We start from the raw sequence: 21778 nt of genomic DNA on the forward strand, positions 1-21778 counted from the left end.
GACAATATACAGCCTTGATGTACTCTTTTTCCTATTTGGGACCAGTCTGTTGTTCCATGTCCAGTTCTAACTGTTGATTGCTGACCTGCATACAGATTTCTCAAGAGGCAGGTTAGGTGGTCTGGTATTCCCATCACTTTCAGAATTTTCCACAGTTTATTGTGATCTACACAGTCAAAGGCTTTGGCATAGTCAATAAAGCAGAAACAGATGTTTTTCTGGAACTCTCTTGCTTTTCCCATGATCCAGCAGATGTTGGCAATTTGATCTCTGGTTCCTCTGCCTTTTCTAAAACCAGCTTGAACATCAGGGAGTTCACGGTTCATGTATTGCTGAAGTCTGGCTTGGAGAATTTTGAGCAGTACTTTACTAGCATGTGAGATGAGTGCAATTGTGCTGTAGTTTCAGTATTCTTTGGCATTGCCTGTCTTTGGAATTGGAATGAAAACTGACCTTTTCCAGTCCTGTGGCCACTGCTGAGTTTTCCAAATTTGCTGGCATATTGAGTGCAGCTCTTTCACAGCATCATCTTTCAGGATTTGAAACAGCTCAACTGGAATTCCATCATTTCCACTAGCTTTGTTCGTAGTGATGCTTTCTAAGGCCCACTTGACTTCACATTCCAAGATGTCTGGCTCTAGATTAGTGATCAGATCATCATGATTATCTGGGTCGTGGAGATCTTTTTTGTACAGGTCTTCCGTGTATTCTTGCCACCTCTTCTTAATATCTTCTGCTTCTGTTAGGTCCAGACCATTTCTGTCCTTTATCGAGCCCATCTTTGCATGAAATGTTCCCTTGGTATCTCTAATTTTCTTGAAGAGATCTCTAGTCTTTCCCATTCTGTTGTTTTCCTCTATTTCTTTGCATTGATCACTGAAGAAGGCTTTCTTATCTCTTCTTGCTATTCTTTGGAACTCTGCATTCAGATCCTTATATCTTTCCTTTGTTTTTCACCTCTCTTCTTTTTACAGCTATTTGTAAGGCCTCCCCAGACAGCCATTTTGCTTTTTTGCATTTCTTTTCCATGGGGATGGTCTTGATCCCTGTCTCCTGTACAGTGTCACGAACCTCCGTCCATAGTTCATCAGGCACTCTATGTATCAGATCTAGTCCCTTAAATCTATTTCTCACTTCCACTGTATAATTATAAGGGATTTGATTTAGGTCATACCTGAATGGTCTGGCGGTTTTCCCTACTTTCTTCAATTTAAGTCTGAATTTGGCAATAAGGAGTTCATGATCTGAGCCACAGTCAGCAAGGCTATATGACACAAGATTAATACAGAGACCTATTGCATTTCTATGCACTTATAGTGGAATATCTGAAAGAAAAGATTAAAAAAAAACTATCATGTCGAAAATTATATTGAGATGCAAATAAAATGAAAAGTGAAAGTGTTAGTCACTCAGTCACGTCCAATCCTTTGCCACTCCATGGACTGTAGCCTGCCAGGCTCCTCTGTCCATGGGATTCTCTAGGCAAGAATACTGGAGTGGGTTGCCATGCCCTCCTCCAGGGGATCTTCCCAACCCAGGGATCGAATCCAGGTCTCACACGTGGCAGGTGGATTCTTTACCCAGTGAGTCATCTGGGAAGCCTATCCTATGTGCAAAAGTCAGTCAATCCTGTCCAACTCTTTGCCACCCCATGGAATAGTCTATGGAATTCTCCAGGCCAGAATATTGGAGTGGGTATCCATTCCCTTCTATAGGGGATCTTCCCAACCCAGGCATTGAACCCAGGTTTCCTCATTGCTGGTGAATTCTTTACCAGCTGAGCCACCAGGGAAGCCCAAGAATACTGGAGTGGGTAGCCTATTCCTTCTCCAGCAGATTTTCCCGACCTAGGAATCAAACCATGGTCTCCTGCACTGCAGGTGGATTCTCTACCTGCTGAGCTACCAGGGAAGCTGGTATGTGTTTCTATAGCTTATTTCTTTTCACTGTTGAATACATGAAATATATATACATTGTTAGTTTAACTGGCAAAGCCCAACAGGATTGTTTCAAGTTTTTGTCTGTTTGTTATTTATTGAGATATAATGGACATAAAAAAATGTATAAGGTTAAGATAAGGGGCTTCCCAGGTGGTGCTAGTGGTAAAGAACCCCCTTGCCACTGCAGGAGATGGAGGAGATGTGGTTAGGTACCTAGGATGAGAAGATCACCTAGAGAAGGGCAAGGCAACCCACTCCAGTATTCTTGGTTAGGAAATCCCATGGACAGAGAAGCCTGGTGGACTATATTCCATGGGGTTGCAAAGAATCAGACATGACTGAAGTGACTTAGTTCACACGCAAAAGATATACAGTGGGGGCTTCCCTGGTTGCTTAGCGGTAAAGAATCTGCTGCCAATGCAAGAGACTGGTGGGTTCAACCCCTGGGTAGGGAAGATCCTCTGGAGAAGAAAATGGCAACCAACTCCAGTATTCTTGCCTGGGAAATCCATGACAGAGTGGCCTGGTAGGCTATAGTCCATGGGGTTGCAAAGAATTGGACGTGACTTAGCAACTAAACAACAACAAGACATACAGCAGTGCTGATTTGATACATTTATATACTTCAATATGATGGAGAAGGCAATGGCACCCCACTCCAGTACTCTTGCCTGGAGAATCCCATGGATGGAGGAACCTGGTAGGCTGCAGTCCATGGGGTCGCAAAGAGTCAGACATGAAAAGTTTCACTTTTCACTTTCATGCATTGGAGAAGGAAATGGCAACCTACTCCAGTGTTCTTGCCTGGAAGATTTCATGGACAGAGGAGCCTGGCATGCTACAGTCCACGGGGTCGCAAAGAGTCAGACATGACTGAGTATGCACACTACATGATTATTATCATAGTGTTAGCTACAAGCTAACACTAATCATGCCACAAAATTATCATTTCTTTTTTGTGTGGGGAATAATTAAGATCCAGACTAGCAACTTTTGAAATTTGTAATATAGTATTGTTGACTATGGGTTTTCCTGGTAGCTCAGATGGGAAAGAATTTGCCTCCAATGCAGGAGACCCAAGACTGATCCCTGGTTTGGGAAGATCGCCTGGAGAAGGAAATGGCAACCCACTCCAGCATTCTTGCCAGGAGACTTTCATGGACAGAGGAGCCTGGCAAGCTATAGTCCATGGGATTGCAAAATGCCAGACATGACTGAGCAACTAACACACACATACATACACAAACACACACACACACACAAACACACACACACACATACACACACACATACATTGTTGACTATAATCGCAAATTATGCATTACATCTTATCTACTTAGTTGCAAATTTGTACAATTAAACATTTCCCCAATTCCCCGATCTCCCAGCTCCTGATAACCACCATCCAACTTATACCATTTTACACAAGTTTGACTTTTTTACATTTGACATCTAACTTATTTATAGTATCTGTTATTCTCTGTCTAATTTATCTTACTTAGCACAGTGCTATCAAGGTCTATTCATGTTTTCACAAATAACACTTCTATTTTTCTCATGACTGAATAATATTGTTCAAACTTACACTATGTTTTTAACCATTCACTTTCAGATGAGCACTTATGTTGCTTCTTGGTTATTGTAAAAAAGAATCATAGGAATGCAAATATCTTTTCATTGTCCTGTTTTCATTCCTTTTGCATATAAAACAAGAAACAGGGTTGCTGGATTATATGCTATTTAAAAAAAATTTTTGTGGAATCTTTATGCTGTTTTCCATAGTAACTGCACTCATTCATATTAGCACCACGTATTGCCTCTACTCCACATATTAACGTCCCTGGTGGCTCAGTGGTAAAGAATCCGCCTGCAATGCAGGAGAGGGAGGCTTGATCTTTAGGTCGAGAAGATCCCCTGGAGAAGGAAATGGCAACCCACTCCAGTATTCTTGCCTGGAAAATTCCAAGGACAGAGGATCCTGGCAAGATATAGTCCATGGCATCGCAAAAGTGTTGGACAAGACTCAGCAACTAAATAACAACCACATACTCACCAACACTTATTATCTCTTGTCTTCTTGATGCTAGCTGTCAATGAAAAATTAATCAATAGTCAATCCAAAAGAGAAATAAAGAATTTTATTTGAACCAGGCTGAGGATTGTAATCCAAGAGACAGCCTTTCAGAAAACTCTGAGGACTGTTCTATTTGTTAGAAGTTGAAAGCACAGTCATATATATATATTTGAGACAAATAAACTTACATCACAAATGACACACTGACATTTTGCATCAAGTTCACCAAAGATACATAGTCCAGTTCTGCCCACACCAAGCAAGCAGCAGGTCACCATTGTCTGTTACAGTTGAGCAAACATTCTCATCCTTCAGGAGCTCTGATTAATGTACAATGCAGATACTCATTGCACATGAAGGAGGGATTGGTATGGGCAAGGAATATGTCATGCTTAAAGTTTCTTGTCCTGCTTTAAAGTATAAATTTTATTCCATCATAGCCATTCTAAGAGGTGTGAGGAGATTCTCCATTGTAGTCTTGATTTTCCTTTCTATGATGATCAGTGATGTTGAGCAACTGTCTAAAAACTGATGGCCATTGTATGTCTTCTTTAGGAAAATGTCTATTAGGGTTCTTTGTCTATTTTTTTTTTCCTTTTTTAAATTTTTATTTTATTAAAGTATAGTTGATTTACAATGTTGTATTAATTTCTACTATACAGCCAAGTGATTCAGTCATATACATATATATTTTTTCATATTCCTTTTCATTATGGTTTTTTTCCAATTTCTTCATTTTATTTTATTTTATTATTTTTTTAAATTTTTATTTTTACTTTATTTTACTTTACAATACTCTATTGGTTTTGCCATACATTGACATGAATCCACCACGGGTGTACATGTGATCCCAAACATGAACCCCCCTCCCACCTCCTTCCCCACAACATCCCTCTGGGTCATCCCCATGCACCAGCCCAAAGCATGCTGTATCCTGCATCGGACATAGACTGGTGATTCGATTCTTACATGATAGTATACATGTTTCAATGCCATTCTCCCAAATCATCCCACCCTCTCCCTCTCCCTCTGGGGTTACTTGGTATTTTGTTATTGAATTGTAGGAGTTACTTATGAATTTTGGATATTAACCCTTTTTCAGATATCTAACTTGGCAGTATTTTCAAATCTATACTAAGTAATACTTCATGGCAATAAAAAGGAATGAAATACTGATACAAACAAAAACAGGCATGAATTTCAAGTACAATATACCAAGCAAATGTCGATACAAAAAAAGTATAACTCTGTAATAAACTTACATGATGTTCTAGGAGAAACAAAGTTAACACCTAGTGAAATACACAGTGGAAGAGGATTGAAAGCTAAGGGACAATTCTGACTGAAGAATGAGCACAAAAGTAATTTCTGGGTGATGGAATTAATCTCCCTGTTGATTGGATTGCATTTGACCCTGGTATATGAATTTATGCAAATACACTGAATTTTGACCTTGGGATTTGTACTTTTTACCATGTGTAAATTATACCAAAAATAAGGGAACCATAGACAACAACATGAGACAGCACCAGGCAGAGGTCACACGGGGTGGCAGTCAGATGTGACTTAGTGACCAAATAACAATAACAAGAAGGCCCTCTCAGCCCCTTGCCCTCTGGGCTTGTGAATGGAGTGGCAGCTCTGAAGATCTCTGAATTGCCTTCACAGTCATTCTTCCATGTCCTTGAACAATAGCTTTGCTTCTGTTGAGATGGCTGATCCATAACAATTTCCTTATTAAGCAGTCACTTGGTCATCCCCTTATGATATTTTAAATTATGTATGCTTACTTTTTAAAAACATGAACATAAAAAATCGCAAAGAAAAAGCAATCACTTAAAATTTGACCACTTAAAGTTTACCACTGTTACCATTTCAATGAATGTATTTCCAAAAAGAACATAATTTTCTAATTGCCAGTGACTTATGGCATCAAAAGTATCATGCACTAAGTTTACAGATATATTGGTATCTGCTTCTGGATTTCTTTTGGTGTCCAGTTGCATATGCTATACAGTTCTGACTTTTGCAAATTTATTTTTTAATATAAATTTATTTATTTTAATTGGAGGCTAGTGACTTTACAATATTGTATTGGTTCTGCCATACATCAACATGAATCCACCACGGGTGTACACGTGTTCCCAACCTGAACCTCCTTCCCACCTCCCTCCCCATACCATCCCTCTGGGTCATCCCAGTGCACCAGCCCTGAGCATTCTGTATCATGCCTCAACCCTGGTCTGGTGATTCATTTCACATATGATATTCTACATGTTTCAATGCCATTCTCCCAAATCATCTCACCCTCGCCCTCTCCCACAGAGTCAAAAAGACTGTTCTATACATCTGTGTCTCTTTTGCTGTCTCGCATATAGGGTTATCATTACCATCTTCCTAAATTTCATATATATGAGTTACTATACTGTATTGGTGTTTTTCTTTCTGCCTTACTTCACTCTGTATAATAGGTTCCAGTTTCATCCACCTCATTAGAACTGATTCAAATGTATTCTTTTTAATGGCTGAGTAATTCTCCATTGTGTATATGTACCACAGCTTTCTTATCCATTCGTCTGCTGATGGACATCTAAGTTGCTTCCATGTCCTGGCTATTATAAACAGAGCTGCGATGAACACTGGGGTACACATGTCTCTTTCAATTCTGGTTTCCTTGGTGTGTATGCCCAGCAGTGGGATTGCTGGGTCATAAGGCAGTACTATTTCCAGTTTTTTAAGGAATCTCCACACTGTTTGCCATAGTGGCTGTACCAGTTTGCATAAGAGGATTCCCTTTTCTCCACACCCTCTCCAGCATTTATTGCTTTTAGACTTTTGGATTGCAGCCATTCTGACTGGCATGAAATGGTACCTCATTGTGGTTTGGATTTGCATTTCTCTGATAATGAGTAATGTTGAGCATCTTTTCATGTGTTTGTTAGCCATCTGCATGTCTTCTTTGGAGATATGTCTGTTTAATTCTTTGGCGCATTTTTTGATTGGGTCATTTGTTTTTCTGGAATTGAGCTGCAGGAGTTGCTTGCATATTTTTGAGATTAGTTGTTTGTTAGTTGCTTCATTTGCTATTATTTTCTCCCATTCAGAAGGCTGTCTTTTCACCTTGCTTATAGTTTCCTTTGTTGTGCAGAAGCTTTTAGTTTTAATTAGGTCCCATTTGTTTATTTTTGCTTTTATCTCCAGTATTCTGGGAGGTGGGTCATAGACGATCCTGCTGTGATGTATGTCGGAGAGTGTTTTGCCTATGTTTTCCTCTAGGAGTTTTATAGTTTCTGGTCTTACATTTAGATCTTTAATCCATGTTGAGTTTATTTTTGTGTATGGTGTTAGAAAGTGTTCTAGTTTCATTCTTTTACAAGTGATTGACCAGTTTTCCCAGCACCACTTGTTAAAGAGATTGTCTTTTCTCCATTGTATATTCTTGCCTCCTTTGTTGAAGATAAGGTATCCATAGGTGCGTGGATTTATCTCTGGGCTTTTTATTTTTTTCCATTGATCTATATTTCTGTCTTTGTGCCAGTACCATACTGTCTTGATGGCTGTGGCTTTGTAGTAGAGCCTGAAGTTCAGGCAGGTTGATTCCTCCAGTTCCATTCTTCTTTCTCAAGATTGCTTTGGCTATTCAAGGTTTTTTGTATTTCCATACAAATTGTGAAATTATTTGTTCTAGCTCTGTGAAAAATACCGTTGGTAGCTTGATAGGGATTGCATTGAATCTGTAGATTGCTTTGGGTAGTATGCTCATTTTCACTATATTGATTCTTCTGATCCATGAGCATGATATATTTCTCCATCTATTAGTGTCCTCTTTGATTTCTTTCATCAGTGACTTATAGTTTCCTATATATAGGTCTTTGGTTTCTTTAGGTAGATGTATTCCTAAGTATTTTATTCTTTTTGCTGCAATGGTGAATGGAATTGTTTCCTTAATTTCTCTTTCTATTTTCTCATTATTAGTGTATAGGAAGGCAGGGGATTTCTGTGTGTTGATTTTATATCCTGCAACTTTACTATATTCATTGATTAGCTCTAGTAATTTTCTGGTGGAGTCTTTAGGGTTTTCTATGTAGAGGATCATGTCATCTACAAACAGTGAGAGTTTTACTTCTTCTTTTCCAATTTGGATTCCTTTTATTTCTTTTCTGCTCTGATTGCTGTAGCCAAAACTATGTTGAATAGTGGTGGTGAAAGTGGGCACCCTTGTCTTGTTCCTGACTTTAGGGGAAATGCTTTCAATTTTTCACCATTGAGGATGATGTTTGCTGTGGGTTTGTCATATATAGCTTTTATTATGTTGAGGTATGTTCCTTCCATTCCTACTTTCTGGAGAGTTTTTATCATAAATGGATGTTGAATTTAGTCAAAAGCTTTCTCTGCATCTATTGAGATAATCATATGGCTTTTATTTTTCAGTTTGTCAGTGTAGTGTATTACATTGATTGATTTGACTTTTGCAAATTTATTTAGAGTTCATCATATGATCCTCCTTACATGAACCTGCCATGGTATTCCTCTGTTTCTGAATCACCTTGTCTATTAATAATTTATTGATAAATTTTAAACTTTTTTGACTTCTTCCCCCAAAATGGGATTGTTCATGGAATTACATATTCTCATTTATTATATGTTTAATTGCCAATTAATGCAATAATTATAAATGAGATGTATTTTTCAAATGTATTTTCTTGCCATTTTGTAGATATAAAGGAGATATCTACTCCTGGAGATATTTTTTCTTCATATTTTTTTCTTCCTCACCAGCAAAACCATGAAGAGCCTTAAAATTTTGTCACTTTTATGTAAGAATCTTTTTCATTTATTTTTCTTGAGAATTTTTGGCTGAAAAACCAAAGGAGAAACAACAAATTAACCAACCAATCAGAAAATAAGAATAAGCATTATGAAAGAGAAAAAATAAAAATAAGCTTGGATGCCCTCCTTGTACAAGTACAAATTGATCCCTAACCATCAACTTCTTTCATTGTTGCTATTGAGTCACTAAGTCACAGATTCCTTACCACTGAATCAGGGTGACTCAATGGTAAAGAACTCTCCTGCCAATGCAAGAGAAACAGGTTTGATCCCTGGGTCAGAAAGATCCCCTGGAGAAGGGCATGGAAGTCCACTCCAATATTCTTGCCTGGGAAATTCCATGGACAGAGGAGCCTCGTGGGCTACAGTCCATGGTGCCCCAAAAGAATCAGACATGACTTAGCAACTAAACAACCCCAACTGTGCAGACACATGAAAGCACTTGAAAGTGCTACTCACACTCGGTCTTTCGGATTCTCACTTTGTCATTTGGATCTCTGGCCAATGACACCTTTGATAAGTCAGGAACTGGGTTAAAAATCTAAAGGAATTCCCAACTTGTTATAGGTTGGGTTGTGTACCTTCCAAAGTATATATATTGAAGTCTTAACAATATACCTCAGAATATCCAATTATCATATTTGAAAACAGGGTGGTTGCTGATTAATTAAGATGAGGTCAGACTGGAGTAGAAAGAGCCCCTGATCCAATATGATGATGTTCTTATAAAAAGGGAGAACTTGAGACATAGAGGCATGCCAGAGGGATGCAATGTGAAGACTGGAGCTATTTTCCATTAACCAAGGAACTACCAGAATCCAGGAAAGACCTGGAACAGATCCTTCTCTAGAGCCTTCAGAAGATGTAGAGTCCTGCCAACAACTTAAGCTCAGACTTTCAGCCTCCTGAAATTTGAGACAGTAAATTTATTTTGCTTAAGTCACTCAGTTTATCAGATTCTACTGTAGAAGCCCTATGAAACTAAGATACAGTGTTATAGTTTTAAAATGCCTTTTCCAGTTTCTTATTATCCTCAATTTTTGCATAACTTGTGGCAGCAAAACTGACTGACTCTTACAGCCACATGCAAACAAATAACTTTTTTACTACCTTTGCACAGAAAGTCCTTAACTAAATGTGATTTTCCTAACAATGCTCCTTCACTGGTCATCCCATTTATTTCCCCTCTATCCCAAGCTCTTATGGATCTGAGGATCATGATCCCAATATGAATGTGTGTTTCTCATGAGGACAGGTAGGATACAAAATCATAACAGAGCTAATTACCATCAGTTCAGCACTAAAACTACCAATGAGAACAGGGCAGAGGGGATCTCTGCAGTCTAGACTAGAATTCACAATGGGTGGAAATGACCTTGCCTCTCATGAAGATAATGGCCCAAGATGGGAGTATCCCAGGCAAGGCTCAGCCTCCCCAGTGATCTGAGGGACTCATGAGGTGTGTTGCCTTTCTCACCCACAGATCCAAAGCACACAGTCCCTCCCAGGAGGTGGTAGAAGGTTTACTCACTTATTTTCCACATCCTGGATAGTGTCAGGAATGGGCAGATTTTTGGTTTCAGGTGGGAGAAGAATGAGAAGACCAGCAACAATCGGAAAGACTCCATAGATGATCCAGGGCAGGATGGGTAGATACACTACTAGGGTCATCAAGAGGGGAGCCAGGGTTGCCCCACACCTACTAGCTAGCATATCTAATCCTGCAAAGTTTGCCCTGAAGGAGTAAATGACATGATGTGGTAATTCAGTAAATATCTGCCCATAAAATTCGTGAGATATTCTGCAATGAAACACAATTACTGTATTCATGAGCTTGATGATAAACCCTTGTTATTGAGATTTGCTCCCTGGTTTTCTAGCTGTCTTTGTCAAAGTGTATTGATACATTTTCATTATTTTATATGGAATGTTACACATTGGACCTATAGTAATAAGAGATTCAAAAGATTAATGAGAAGATACATTGAATTACTGCTCAGAACAATACACAGAACAAAGTTGGGTTTTTCAATTAACTTTAGCTATAGTTGCTATTGATATATTATCATTATTACAAATGATTTTTTATAACTTAAAGATCTTATTGTGTTCGTTCCTGAAATAAGCATCAGTTAGATGGGAAAGTCATACTTTAGATCCTGGCAGAGCATCCATAAACTCTTACCTGAGGAGAGTGGGGATGAGTTCAATAGAGTGGACAGAAAGAGCAGATGTAGAGGCAGCAACACAGCCAATTCCCACACTTGCCAAAGCCACACGCAGGGTCTGCATTTCTGGAGGCAGGAAGACCAGCAACACTAAGAAATCTGGCCTGGAGGAAGTGGCACCCACCAAATTTACTCAGGAAAAAAAAGAAAACTATGGTTTATTGATAGGTTTGAAATAGACCATAGAATATACATATATATATATATATATATATATATGTTGATAAACTGAGAAATGTAAAATCAACAATATATGTGGTAAAATTACATAAAACTATCTGGAATAGTTGCAACAAATCCATCTGCATATCTGAGATTTGCAAGAAAAGAAAAAAGGAAACAGTGTGGCAGAAATTTGCTTTCACTAATTTTGTCCAGTATTTGCAATATCCTTATTGCTGAAGTTAAGACCATGATATGGACAATTACTGAGTCTAATGTTCAGCTCCAGTCATGAGACGTTTACAATTCAAGTGCAGGTTTTAAAGTGACCAGTCATCTTGGGAATTTGAAGGTTTTGATAATGTGAGATTTTCATTGATAAAATCAGAAAAGTCCCAGGTAAACCCAAATGAGTCAATCAACCTATTGTAGATACGGCATTGCCATAGGGTAAGTATGACACCAGAGAGTAACAGGACAGTACTGTTCTATTAGTGGACAGGCTGTGGAGAAGCTAGGTCTACATCAATGTTAGACATGAAGAACCTAACATCAAAGCCTGTAGTTGGGGAAAATTGTCAGAATTAGGGAACAATTAAGAAAAATTTAGGGGAATCAGTTTTCTGCACAGTATAAAAAGAAATGTAATTATAACTGGAGAATATTGGAAAGACCTCCATAGTAAAGCAGTATTATTAATGCATTATTGATGATATTCTGAGGAGCAATAAAAATACCTATCTGTAATGCTGTGAGTCACATTCCTGCACTGGAGATGCAAATTGCCCACCAAGTTTCTCCTAATTATTACATATCATCATTCTATTAACTTATAAAGTAATCTGATAGGGAATGGACAAAGACTTTTCTCAGCTTCAATTCTTGTTTCTACTGCACCCTCCTTCCCCACTTGAAAAAGAGGATTTTTTTTTTTCATTTCCTGGGAGACTTTCTTAAGCAAGAACTATAGTCATAGTGACTTGAGCTCACAGTCATATGTAGATGCATAGAAATGGGGAAGTAGACCAGTCATCAAAGCTGGTAATGAAGAGCCCAAATAGAGGGAGTGGCCATAGTATGCTCTCACATGGGATATAATTGCAAAGCCTCATCCCTCTCTACTTGTTATTTAATGTGTGAATGGGAAAACCACAAGTGAATGATTGCTGTCCTAGAGAGACTACCTGGAATAAATGGGACCATTTTCCAGACGTTTCCACTATGTGATGAAAGATAAATATATGTTTGCACTGCCCCTTACTGGCCTTTAGCTCTTTTCCCAAAAACTGGTGGATTCATGTTGATGTATGGCAAAACCAATACAATATTATAAAGTAATTAGCCTCCAATTAAAATAAATAAATTTAAATTTTAAAAAACTTATTAGCAGAAGTTCTCATCAGTTTGGTTTGGGGGAATGCTTAACCTTTCATTAGGACCTCTTTTTACTCCTGGCTTCAGACAAGTATGACCAAACAAACCTTGAAGAATGAGAAAAAGACCCTTCATTTCCCCCAAAGTCCAGTCTTCTCTCACCTTGGGGCACAAATGTGTTGACCAAAATGGAAATTCCCACCAGGAACATGAGAAACATCTGGGTTGGTCGACGGCCCATGTGATTCAGTGGTAAAACTGCAAGACTTCGGACTGAGACAGTGAGAGCTCCAAAGATTACCTGGAACAGGAAAATATTGCTCCCAAAGTGCTGTAGATTCATAAAGATGCCAAAATAGGGTATTGTGATTGCAAATCTGTAGTGGAAAAAAAAAAAGAAGAAGAAAGACATAAACCATAAGACTTAGAGCAAAGGTACTATAATTGATAATTATATTCACCCAGGCAGCCAATGATCAAAGTTAAACAATAAAGGCCCTATCCGACTTGTGTAATTCTTCACTTTAAAGTGAAAAATCACCATAAAAATTACATGGCTGTATATGAAAATGACACTTTTTCTGACAATCTTTTGTCTGATTTATTAAACACAAATATGACAGTAAGAGGAAACATAACATGACTCAGTCTCCAAACAAGATGGTATATAATATTTGACAACAGAAGCATTAACAGTGAAACTTAGAAATTAGGGAAACAATTTCTTTTTGAGGGTTGTCTATATGCTGTGAGTCCTCCCCCTCTTCGCCCAATCCCAATACTGCAAGGAATTTCTATTTTCTCAACTAGTGGTTGAAGCTGGAAAATACTGTCTGTGTCCCCTTGACTTGACAGCATAGTGCCCTGGGGATTAACACAGTTCTAGGAAATGTAAAGTTCATTCCTGATTTTTTAAGGCTAAGAAACAGTGTAAGAATACAGGAAAGCAAACATACACCAACAGTAACTTCAGAAATGGAATCAAAGGATCTCACTTCAGATTTTACCCAGAAAACATTTAAAGGAAAGAAGCCCACTTTAATGATCTACTATACCTAGAGAGAGCTAGACTTAGTATGACTAGACTTAGACATTAAAATAGAAGAAACATCACAGATCACAGTATTCCAAGAAAGGTGTCTGATGACTGTCATCTTTACTTTTTCCTTCCACTCTGATTGTCTAGGATTCAGAAACACAAGTCTATGTCCTAGTGAATATGGAAAAGTTGAAAATGCATGTGCTGTGAACTTAGTCATTCAGTCATGTCAGATTCTGTGCAACCCAATGGACTGTAGCCCACAAGGCTCCTCTGTCCTGGGGATTCTCCAGGCAAGAACACTGGAGAGGGTTGCCGTGCCCTCCTCCAGGGGATCTTCCCAACCCAGGTCTCCCACAATGCAGGTGGATTCCTTACTGTCTGAGTCACCAGGGAAGCCCCTCCAAAAAATGAGGCACTAATTTCCATGTGAGTATTATTAAGTGTGTTTTCCTCATCTTCTTTCTCCCAATCAGTGCCTCCCCCTCATTCTTCATTATGAAAAAGCATAATAAAGTTAAATGCAGAAACAATCTACTAGGATATGCCTGGGAAGAGACCAATTACGAAATGCAATAGTCACTTACTTAAGCTTGTCAGTGGGTCTGTGTTGTCCTGTATGCTTCTTGTGCATGAGCATTCAGTGCTCACAAATTAAGAATTATATTTACTTCTGTGTCTCTTTTGCTTTGGACTCTGTGGGAGAGGGGGAGGGTGGGATGATTTGGGAGAATGGAATTGAAACATGTATAATATCATATATGAAATGAATCACCAGTCCAGGTTCGATGCATGATACTGGATGCTTGGGGCTGGTGCACTGAGATGACCCAGAGGTATGGTACAGGGAGGGAAGAGGGAAGGGGGTTCAGAATGGGGAACACGTGTATACCTGTGGCGGATTCATGTTGATATATGGCAAAACCAATACAATATTGTAAAGTAATTAACCTCCAATTAAAATAAATAAATTTATATTTTAAAAAAGAATTACATTTAAAATTTATCCTCCTGACTCTACCAAAGTAAGTACTTATATACCCTCAAGAGACAATGACCAAGATTTCCTTACAGAAGCCCTTGTGCTAACACACAAATAAAATGTATCCAAATTGGAAACCATTAAAAGTCCACCAACATTGACGTACATAAAGAAATTGTAGTGTATTCATCTAATGAAAACTGAAGCACTAGGGAGGAGAACCACCTAATGTTACACGCAGCAGAATGGGTGAATCTTCAGGAATGAGCATGAGAAAAGGGGGCCTGTCACAGAATCCTCTTATCATTTACATTAGGTGAAGGTCAAGATCAGGCAAGACTCTTCTGCAGTGAAAGAGATCAGAGCAGCTGGACAGGCGAGGGCAGTGAGGAGAGAACAAGAATGGGGCAGTGGTGGAGGTAGTGGTGTTTATTATTGTACAGGATATGTGAGGGGAATCCTGGGGTATTAGGATTTGGGGGCTTTGATCTGGAAGTTGCTACATTTTTACATGTTGAAATATTCATTGATCTGTAAATATTTATAATATCTTCATGCATCAATTGGCAAAAATGGCTTCAATTAAAATTTAAAGAAAAATAAACCCCCAAATCCACACTGTGACAGAAATTTTCAACATAAACCTTCACTGAAGAGATTGGCAGAGTGATATGACCAACTCTACTTCACATACTAATTTCTGTGGCAGTATTATTTGGTGTGTTTCCCTCATCTTTTATCTTCAAATCAGTGCCTCCCTGTCACAACACTGTTGTAATTAATGAAATAGTTTCATGTCTGTACTCTTTTAATGTTGCTATATAAAGCTATGTTTTATCCAGTATGGATGTTTTGTCCTGTTTTGTCCTGTATGGATGTGAGAGATGGATCATAAAGAAGACTGAGTGCCAAAGAATTGATACTTTCAAACTGCCGTGCTGGAGAAGATTTTTGAGAGTTCCTTGGACAGCAAAGAGATCAAATCAGTTGATGATAAAGGAAATCAATCCCAAATATTCATTGGAAGGACTACTGCTGAAGCTGAAGCTCCAATATTTTGGCCAGCTGATGTGAAGAGCCAGCTTGTTTGAAAAGACTCCAATGCTGGAAAAGATTGAAAGCAAAAGGACAAGGGGGCTGCAGAGGATGAGATGGTTAGATTAATATCACCAACTCAGTGGACATGAGTTTAAGCAAACTCCAGGAGATAGTGGAGGACAGAGGAACCTGGCATGCTATAGTCCCTGGGGTCACAAAGAGTTGGACATGACTTAGCAACTGAACAATAGCAACAACCACATGCATTCTGTAAAGCCCACCTCACAAAGGAGAGAAGACAGATCCTTTTACGCAGATTGGGTGTGCGGAACAAGTCAAACACAGTAGGTTTGGTCTGTGCTGCCTCCAGCTCCTCCTGCATGGTCGCTTTCAAGCCCTTCAACAACAACAAACACATATCACTTGCTGACATAGTGCCAGGTATTGTAATGCACACTGGCACCCAATAGGATAGGAGAGATACATTCCCTTTCTTTGTAGTACAACAGATTACACATGCAGTCACTTGTGTGAACATGATATGAAGGAGGATGTAGGGAGTTAAGGGGGACTCCGGGAAATTCCACAGCAACAATGATTTTTTTTTTAAATGAGGCCATGGTGGAGGGAAGTGAGCAGGGCATCCAGGAGAGCACACAGGCTGCAGGTTCAAATCAGGAAATGAACTAAAGGAAGAAGTCCTTGTATAGTGTTCAAAGCTCCTTTTATAAGAAATGGGCATGAAAGACCAGGAAACTGAGCTTGCATTCTCAACCAGATGGCCTTGTTAGAAAAGCAGTTTGTCTATCTCAATAAGGAGGAGGCAGGTATTAGTTCATGACTTCCCTCCCACCCAATAACCACCTTCCCTTTCCGGCTTACCTCCATACTCAAGATTTCTTCAGCATTCTTTATTCCATTTCTGTGTGCAACTTTTTTAAGTTCCTTTAAGCCCTCATCTGGTTTATTGGTGACAATCAGCCACCGTGAAGATTCCACCAGCCACCTGATGAAAGAAGAGCAGACAGGTATAGTCAACCCTTCTTTGCTATATGATTATTGACATGTTTTATGTCTTCTGCCTACTATCCACCACATCAACTAGACATTCATGTTGTGTCAAACTAATTCTAGGAAAATATGAGAGTGATAATTTCATGCTGGGATGACAGACTTGGAGACAAATTGCCTTTATGCTTATTCAGCAGGAGTTTTTCCTAGAAGTTTATGAAGGTTAAACTGGAGAGTGCCTCACATACGTAATTCCCTCTCAAAGCATGACGTGAGATCTAGCAATTTTGTGCACATAACATATATTCTTTTCAAAAAGTACTCCAGGCTTCCCTGGTATCTCAGTGGTAAACAATCCACCTGCCAACGCAGGAGACCTAGGTTTAATCCCTGTTCTGGGAAGATCCTATATGCTGGGGAGCAACTAAGCCCATGCACCAAAACTATTGAGCCTGTGCTCTAGACCCCAGAAACCACAGCTACTGAGCCCATGTGCCACAACTGCTGAAGTCTGTGTGCTCCAGGTCTCCCACTCCACAACAAGAGAAACCACCCCAGTGAGAACCCATGCCCTGCAATGAAGAGTAGCCACTCCTGGGTGCAACTAGAGAAAAGCCCATGTAGCAACGAAGACCCAGCATAGCAAAAATAAACAAATTAAAAAAAATTTTAAAAAGAAGCCCCAGTTATGTATGGTAGAGGTAAACAAATATTTTAAACACATGTACACCCATGGCTGATTCATGTGAATGTATGGCAAAAACCATGACAATATTGTAAAGTAATTAGCCTCCAATTAAAATAAATAAATAAAATAACTACCCCCCCAAAAAATAAATAAATACTCCTGCCACTACCAAAAATGTTGATATCTAACTACACATGTGAGTCACGTATTACATGTGCCTCAATTTCCTCATCAGTAAAATGGGAACAGGAGACCTAGCTTCCTTTTATGGTTTTCAAGAGGATAGAATGACTGAGCACGTGATTCGGACATGGATTACACTGTCCCCTCTCTCTGAACTCATCTCACTGTTAAATCTATAGTCATTTTTCTGTGATCTGTTAAATCTGATTCTTCCTAGAATGGTTTTAAGTGTAGGAATGAATTTATCCATTTAAAAACTGTTTGTTGGCGTTTTCCAAGATGGTAGGGGAGTGGGTGGACATGGAGTGCATCTCTCTCCACAGATGCATCAGGAATACCTCTGCAGATGCAAAAGTTCTCACAGAACACTGGCTGAACACTACTAGCAGGAGACCTCAGTCACCAGAAAGGACCATATGGAGCCACACATAACTGGCTAAGATGAAAGACAGAAGGGAGAATAAGGAGGAGAGCAAGCAGGACCAGGCCTACACCACAGGGTCGGGTAGCTGAAAGAAAGGAGAGATTCCCACATCCAGGGAAATCAGTTGGGACAGAAGGGAAGAATTTGAGGCTGTCAGAAAAGGATGAACCAGCTGATCTGTCTGGATAGAGTGAGAACCATACAGACAATCTGTGCCACAGTCCTACATACCCTAGACTGGAAGCCACATCCACAGGTATGCAGGGGGTCTGGGAGCTGGAGCCTGGGGATTGGAGAGCAAACACAGGCGAGGACTGCTGTTGGCTGAGGGAGACGTCTTAAGGGAATAGGAGGAGAAAATCCACAACAGGGAATGCCTTTGGAGGAAAATTGGACTGCCATGGAAGCAGGGCGCTACTGCTGAGTCACATGCAGAGAGTAGAGTCACCACTGTAGCTTCTCTCTCCCCTCATACCAGCCTGGGCTACCCAGAAATAGAGAAGAACCAGCCATGGCTGCCCCTTGCCTGCCTGCCTCTGGAGGTTAGGAAAAGCAACCAATAGAGCCTTATCTCTTGCACCCATGGCCACTGGCTAACCTGCATGCCGGGCACCACCATCCTTCCTCAACTCAAGCAACCATGCTACCTCCATGCCTGGTCACCATTGCAGCAGACCCAAGTCCTCCAGGGCAGCCTTAGGAGCAGACTCCTGTGAGTGGCCCACATGCAAGTTCAGTTCAATTCAGTCGCTCAGTCATGTCCGACTCTTTGTGACCCCATGAATCGCAGCACGCCAGGCCTCCCTGTCCATCACCAACTCCCGGAGTTCACTCAGACTCACGTCCATCGAGTCCGTGATGCCATCCAGCCATCTCATCCTCTGTTGTCCCCTTCTCCTCCTGCCCACAATCCCTCCCAGCATCAGAGTCTTTTCTAATGAGTCAACTCTTCACATGAGGTGGCCGAAGTACTGGAACTTCAGCTTTAGCATCATTCCTTCCGAAGAAATCCCAGGGCTGATCTCCTTCAGAATGGACTGGTTGGATCTCCTTGTAGTCCAAGGGACTCTCAAGAGTCTTCTCCAACACCACAGTTCAAAAGCATCAATTCAAAAAAAAAAAAAAAAGCATCAATTCTTTGGTGCTCAGCCTTCTTCACAGTCCAACTCTCACATCCATACATGACCACAGGAAAAACCATAGCCTTGACTAGATGGACCTTTGTTGGCAAAGTAATGTCTCTGCTTTTGAATATGCTATCTAGGTTGGTCATAATTTTTCTTCCAAGGAGTAAGCGTCTTTTAATTTCAAGGCTGCAATCACCATCAGCAGTGATTTTGGAGCCCCCCAAAATAAAGTCTGACACTGTTTCCACTGTTTCCCCATCTATTTCCCATGAAGTGATGGGACCAGATGCCATGATCTTCGTTTTCTGAATGTTGAGCTTTAAGCCAACTTTTTCACTCTCCTCTTTCACTTTCATCAAAAGGCTTTTTAGTTCCTCTTCACTTTCTGCCATAAGGGTGGTGTCATCTGCATATCTGAGGTTATTCTCCAAGCCAGGTTTCAGCAATATGTGAACCGTGAACTTCCTGATGTTCAAGCTGCTTTTATAAAAGGCAGAGGAACAAGAGATCAAATTGCCAACATCTGCTGGATCATGGAAAAAGCAAGAGAGTTCCAGAAAAACATCTATTTCTGCTTTATTGACTATGCCAAAGCCTTTGACTGTGTGGATCACAATAAACTGCAGAAAATTCTGAGAGAAATGGGAATACCAGACCACCTGACCTGCCTCTTGAGAAATCTGTATGCAGGTCAGAAAGCAGCAGTTAGAACTGGACATGGAACAACAGACTGGTTCCAAATAGAAAAAGGAGTACGTCAAGGCTGTATATTGTCACCCTGCTTATTGAACTTCTATGCAGAGTACATCATGAGAAACGCTGGACTGGAAGAAACACAAGCTGGAATCAAGATTGCCGGGAGAAATACCAATAACCTCAGATATGCAGATGACCCACATGCAAAGCTGGTGATAAAACCACAAGCAAGCAACAAGGGCAGGGCAATTAAGAGGATCAAAAACCTTTCATCAGCTGTTCAAGCTGCAGATTAAATACTTAACATCAACTAAAGACTCTGCATCTATGGAATATATGAGGATATAAGGAGTGCTCCCACAAAAGAAAATACTCTAGCTCTGGCAGCTGTGGATATTGATGGCAAGCACACATGGGAGGAGAGCCAAATTAGAGTCTCAGCTGTCCTCACAGGGTCCACAGCAGGTCTAGAGATTAGCCCTCCCCAGCATTTGGAGGTCTCCTGGGAATGCAGTGGAGGGAAATAGTTCATGGTGGGGCAAAGGACACCAACGGCTGAGACTCTAGGAAAACATTTACTATTGTTTTTGTGTTTTGATTTGTGCCATTATCACTGGGTCAGGAAGATGTCCTGGAGATGGAAATGACAACCCACTCCAGTATTCTTGCCTGGAAAATCCCATGGACAGAGGAGCCTGGTAGGCTACAGTCCATGGGGTCACAAAGAGCCAGACATGACTGAGTGACTTCACTTTCACTTTGGCTATTTTTTTTAATTTAAATTTATTATTTTTCTTTTTGGATTGCATTTATTTATTTTTTAAATACAAATTTATTTATTTTAATTGGAGGCTAATTACTTTACAATATTGTATTGGTTTTGCCATACATCAACACGAATCTGCCACGGGTGTACACGTGTTCCCAATCCTGAACCCCCTCCCACCTCCCTCCCCATACCATCCCTCTGGGTCATCCCAGGGCACCAGCCCCAAGCATCCTGTATCCTGCATCGAACCCGGACTGGTGATTCATTTCTTATATGATATTAAACATGTTTCAATGCCATTCTCCCAAATCATCCCACCCTTTCCCTCTCTCACAGAGTCCAAAAGACTGTTCTATACATCTGTGACTCTTTTGGTGTCTTGCATACAGGGTTATCATTACCATCTTTCTAAATTCCATATATATGCGTTGCTGCTGCTGCTGCTTTAGTCTTGTCCGACTCTGTGCGACCCCAGAGACGGCAGCCCACCAGGCTCCCCCGTCCCTGGGATTCTCCAGGCAAGAACACTGGAGTGGGTTGCCATTTCCCTCTCCAATGCATGAAAGTGAAAAGTGAAAGTGAAGTCACTCAGTTGTGTCCAACTCCTAGCGACCCCATGGACTGCAGCCTACCAGGCTCCTCTGCCCATGGGATTTTCCAGACAAGAGTACTGGAGTGGGGTGCCATTGCCTACTGTATTGGTGGTTTTCTTTCTGGCTTACTTCACTCTGTATAATTGGCTCCAGTTTCATCCACCTCAGAACTGATTCAAATGTATTCTTTTTAATGGCTGAGTAATACTCCACTGTGTATATGTACCACTGTTTTCTTATCCATTCACCTGCTGATGGACATCTAGGTTGCTTCCATGTCCTGGCTATTATAAGCAGTGCTGTGATGAACATTGGGGTACACGTGTCTCTTTCAATCCTAGTTTCCTTGGTGTGTATGCCCAGCAGTGGGATTGCTGGGTCATAAGGCAGTTCTATTTCCAGTTTTTTTTTTTTAAGGAATCTCCACACTGTTCTCCATAGTGGCTGTATTAGTTTGCATTCCCATCAACAGTGTAAAAGGGCTCCCTTTTCTCCACACCCTCTCCAGCATTTATTGCTTGTAGACTTTTGGATCACAGCCATTCTGACTGGCATGAAGTGGTACCTCATTGTGGTTTTGATTTGCATTTCTCTGATAATGAGTGATGTTGAGCATCTTT

General features: G+C 40.2%; 1 protein-coding gene across 1 annotated transcript in view; it reads right to left on the reverse strand.

Moving 5' to 3' along the window:
- Nucleotides 1-8794: 8794 nt before the first annotated feature.
- LOC138083737 (solute carrier family 22 member 10-like) overlaps nt 8795-21778 on the reverse strand; it is a 37626-nt gene continuing 24642 nt past the window's right edge. The window contains exons 5-10 of the mRNA XM_068977572.1: nt 16550-16673; nt 15949-16064; nt 12771-12985; nt 11030-11138; nt 10376-10579; nt 8795-8871 (exon numbers count right to left, since the gene is read on the reverse strand). Coding sequence (XP_068833673.1) covers nt 8811-8871; nt 10376-10579; nt 11030-11138; nt 12771-12985; nt 15949-16064; nt 16550-16673 — 829 coding nt within the window. The 3' untranslated portion in view covers nt 8795-8810. The remainder of the gene's footprint in view (nt 8872-10375; nt 10580-11029; nt 11139-12770; nt 12986-15948; nt 16065-16549; nt 16674-21778) is intronic.

The sequence above is a fragment of the Capricornis sumatraensis genome, chromosome 8 (genome assembly GCF_032405125.1).
Source record: "Capricornis sumatraensis isolate serow.1 chromosome 8, serow.2, whole genome shotgun sequence".
NCBI classification, from domain to species: domain Eukaryota; kingdom Metazoa; phylum Chordata; class Mammalia; order Artiodactyla; family Bovidae; genus Capricornis; species Capricornis sumatraensis.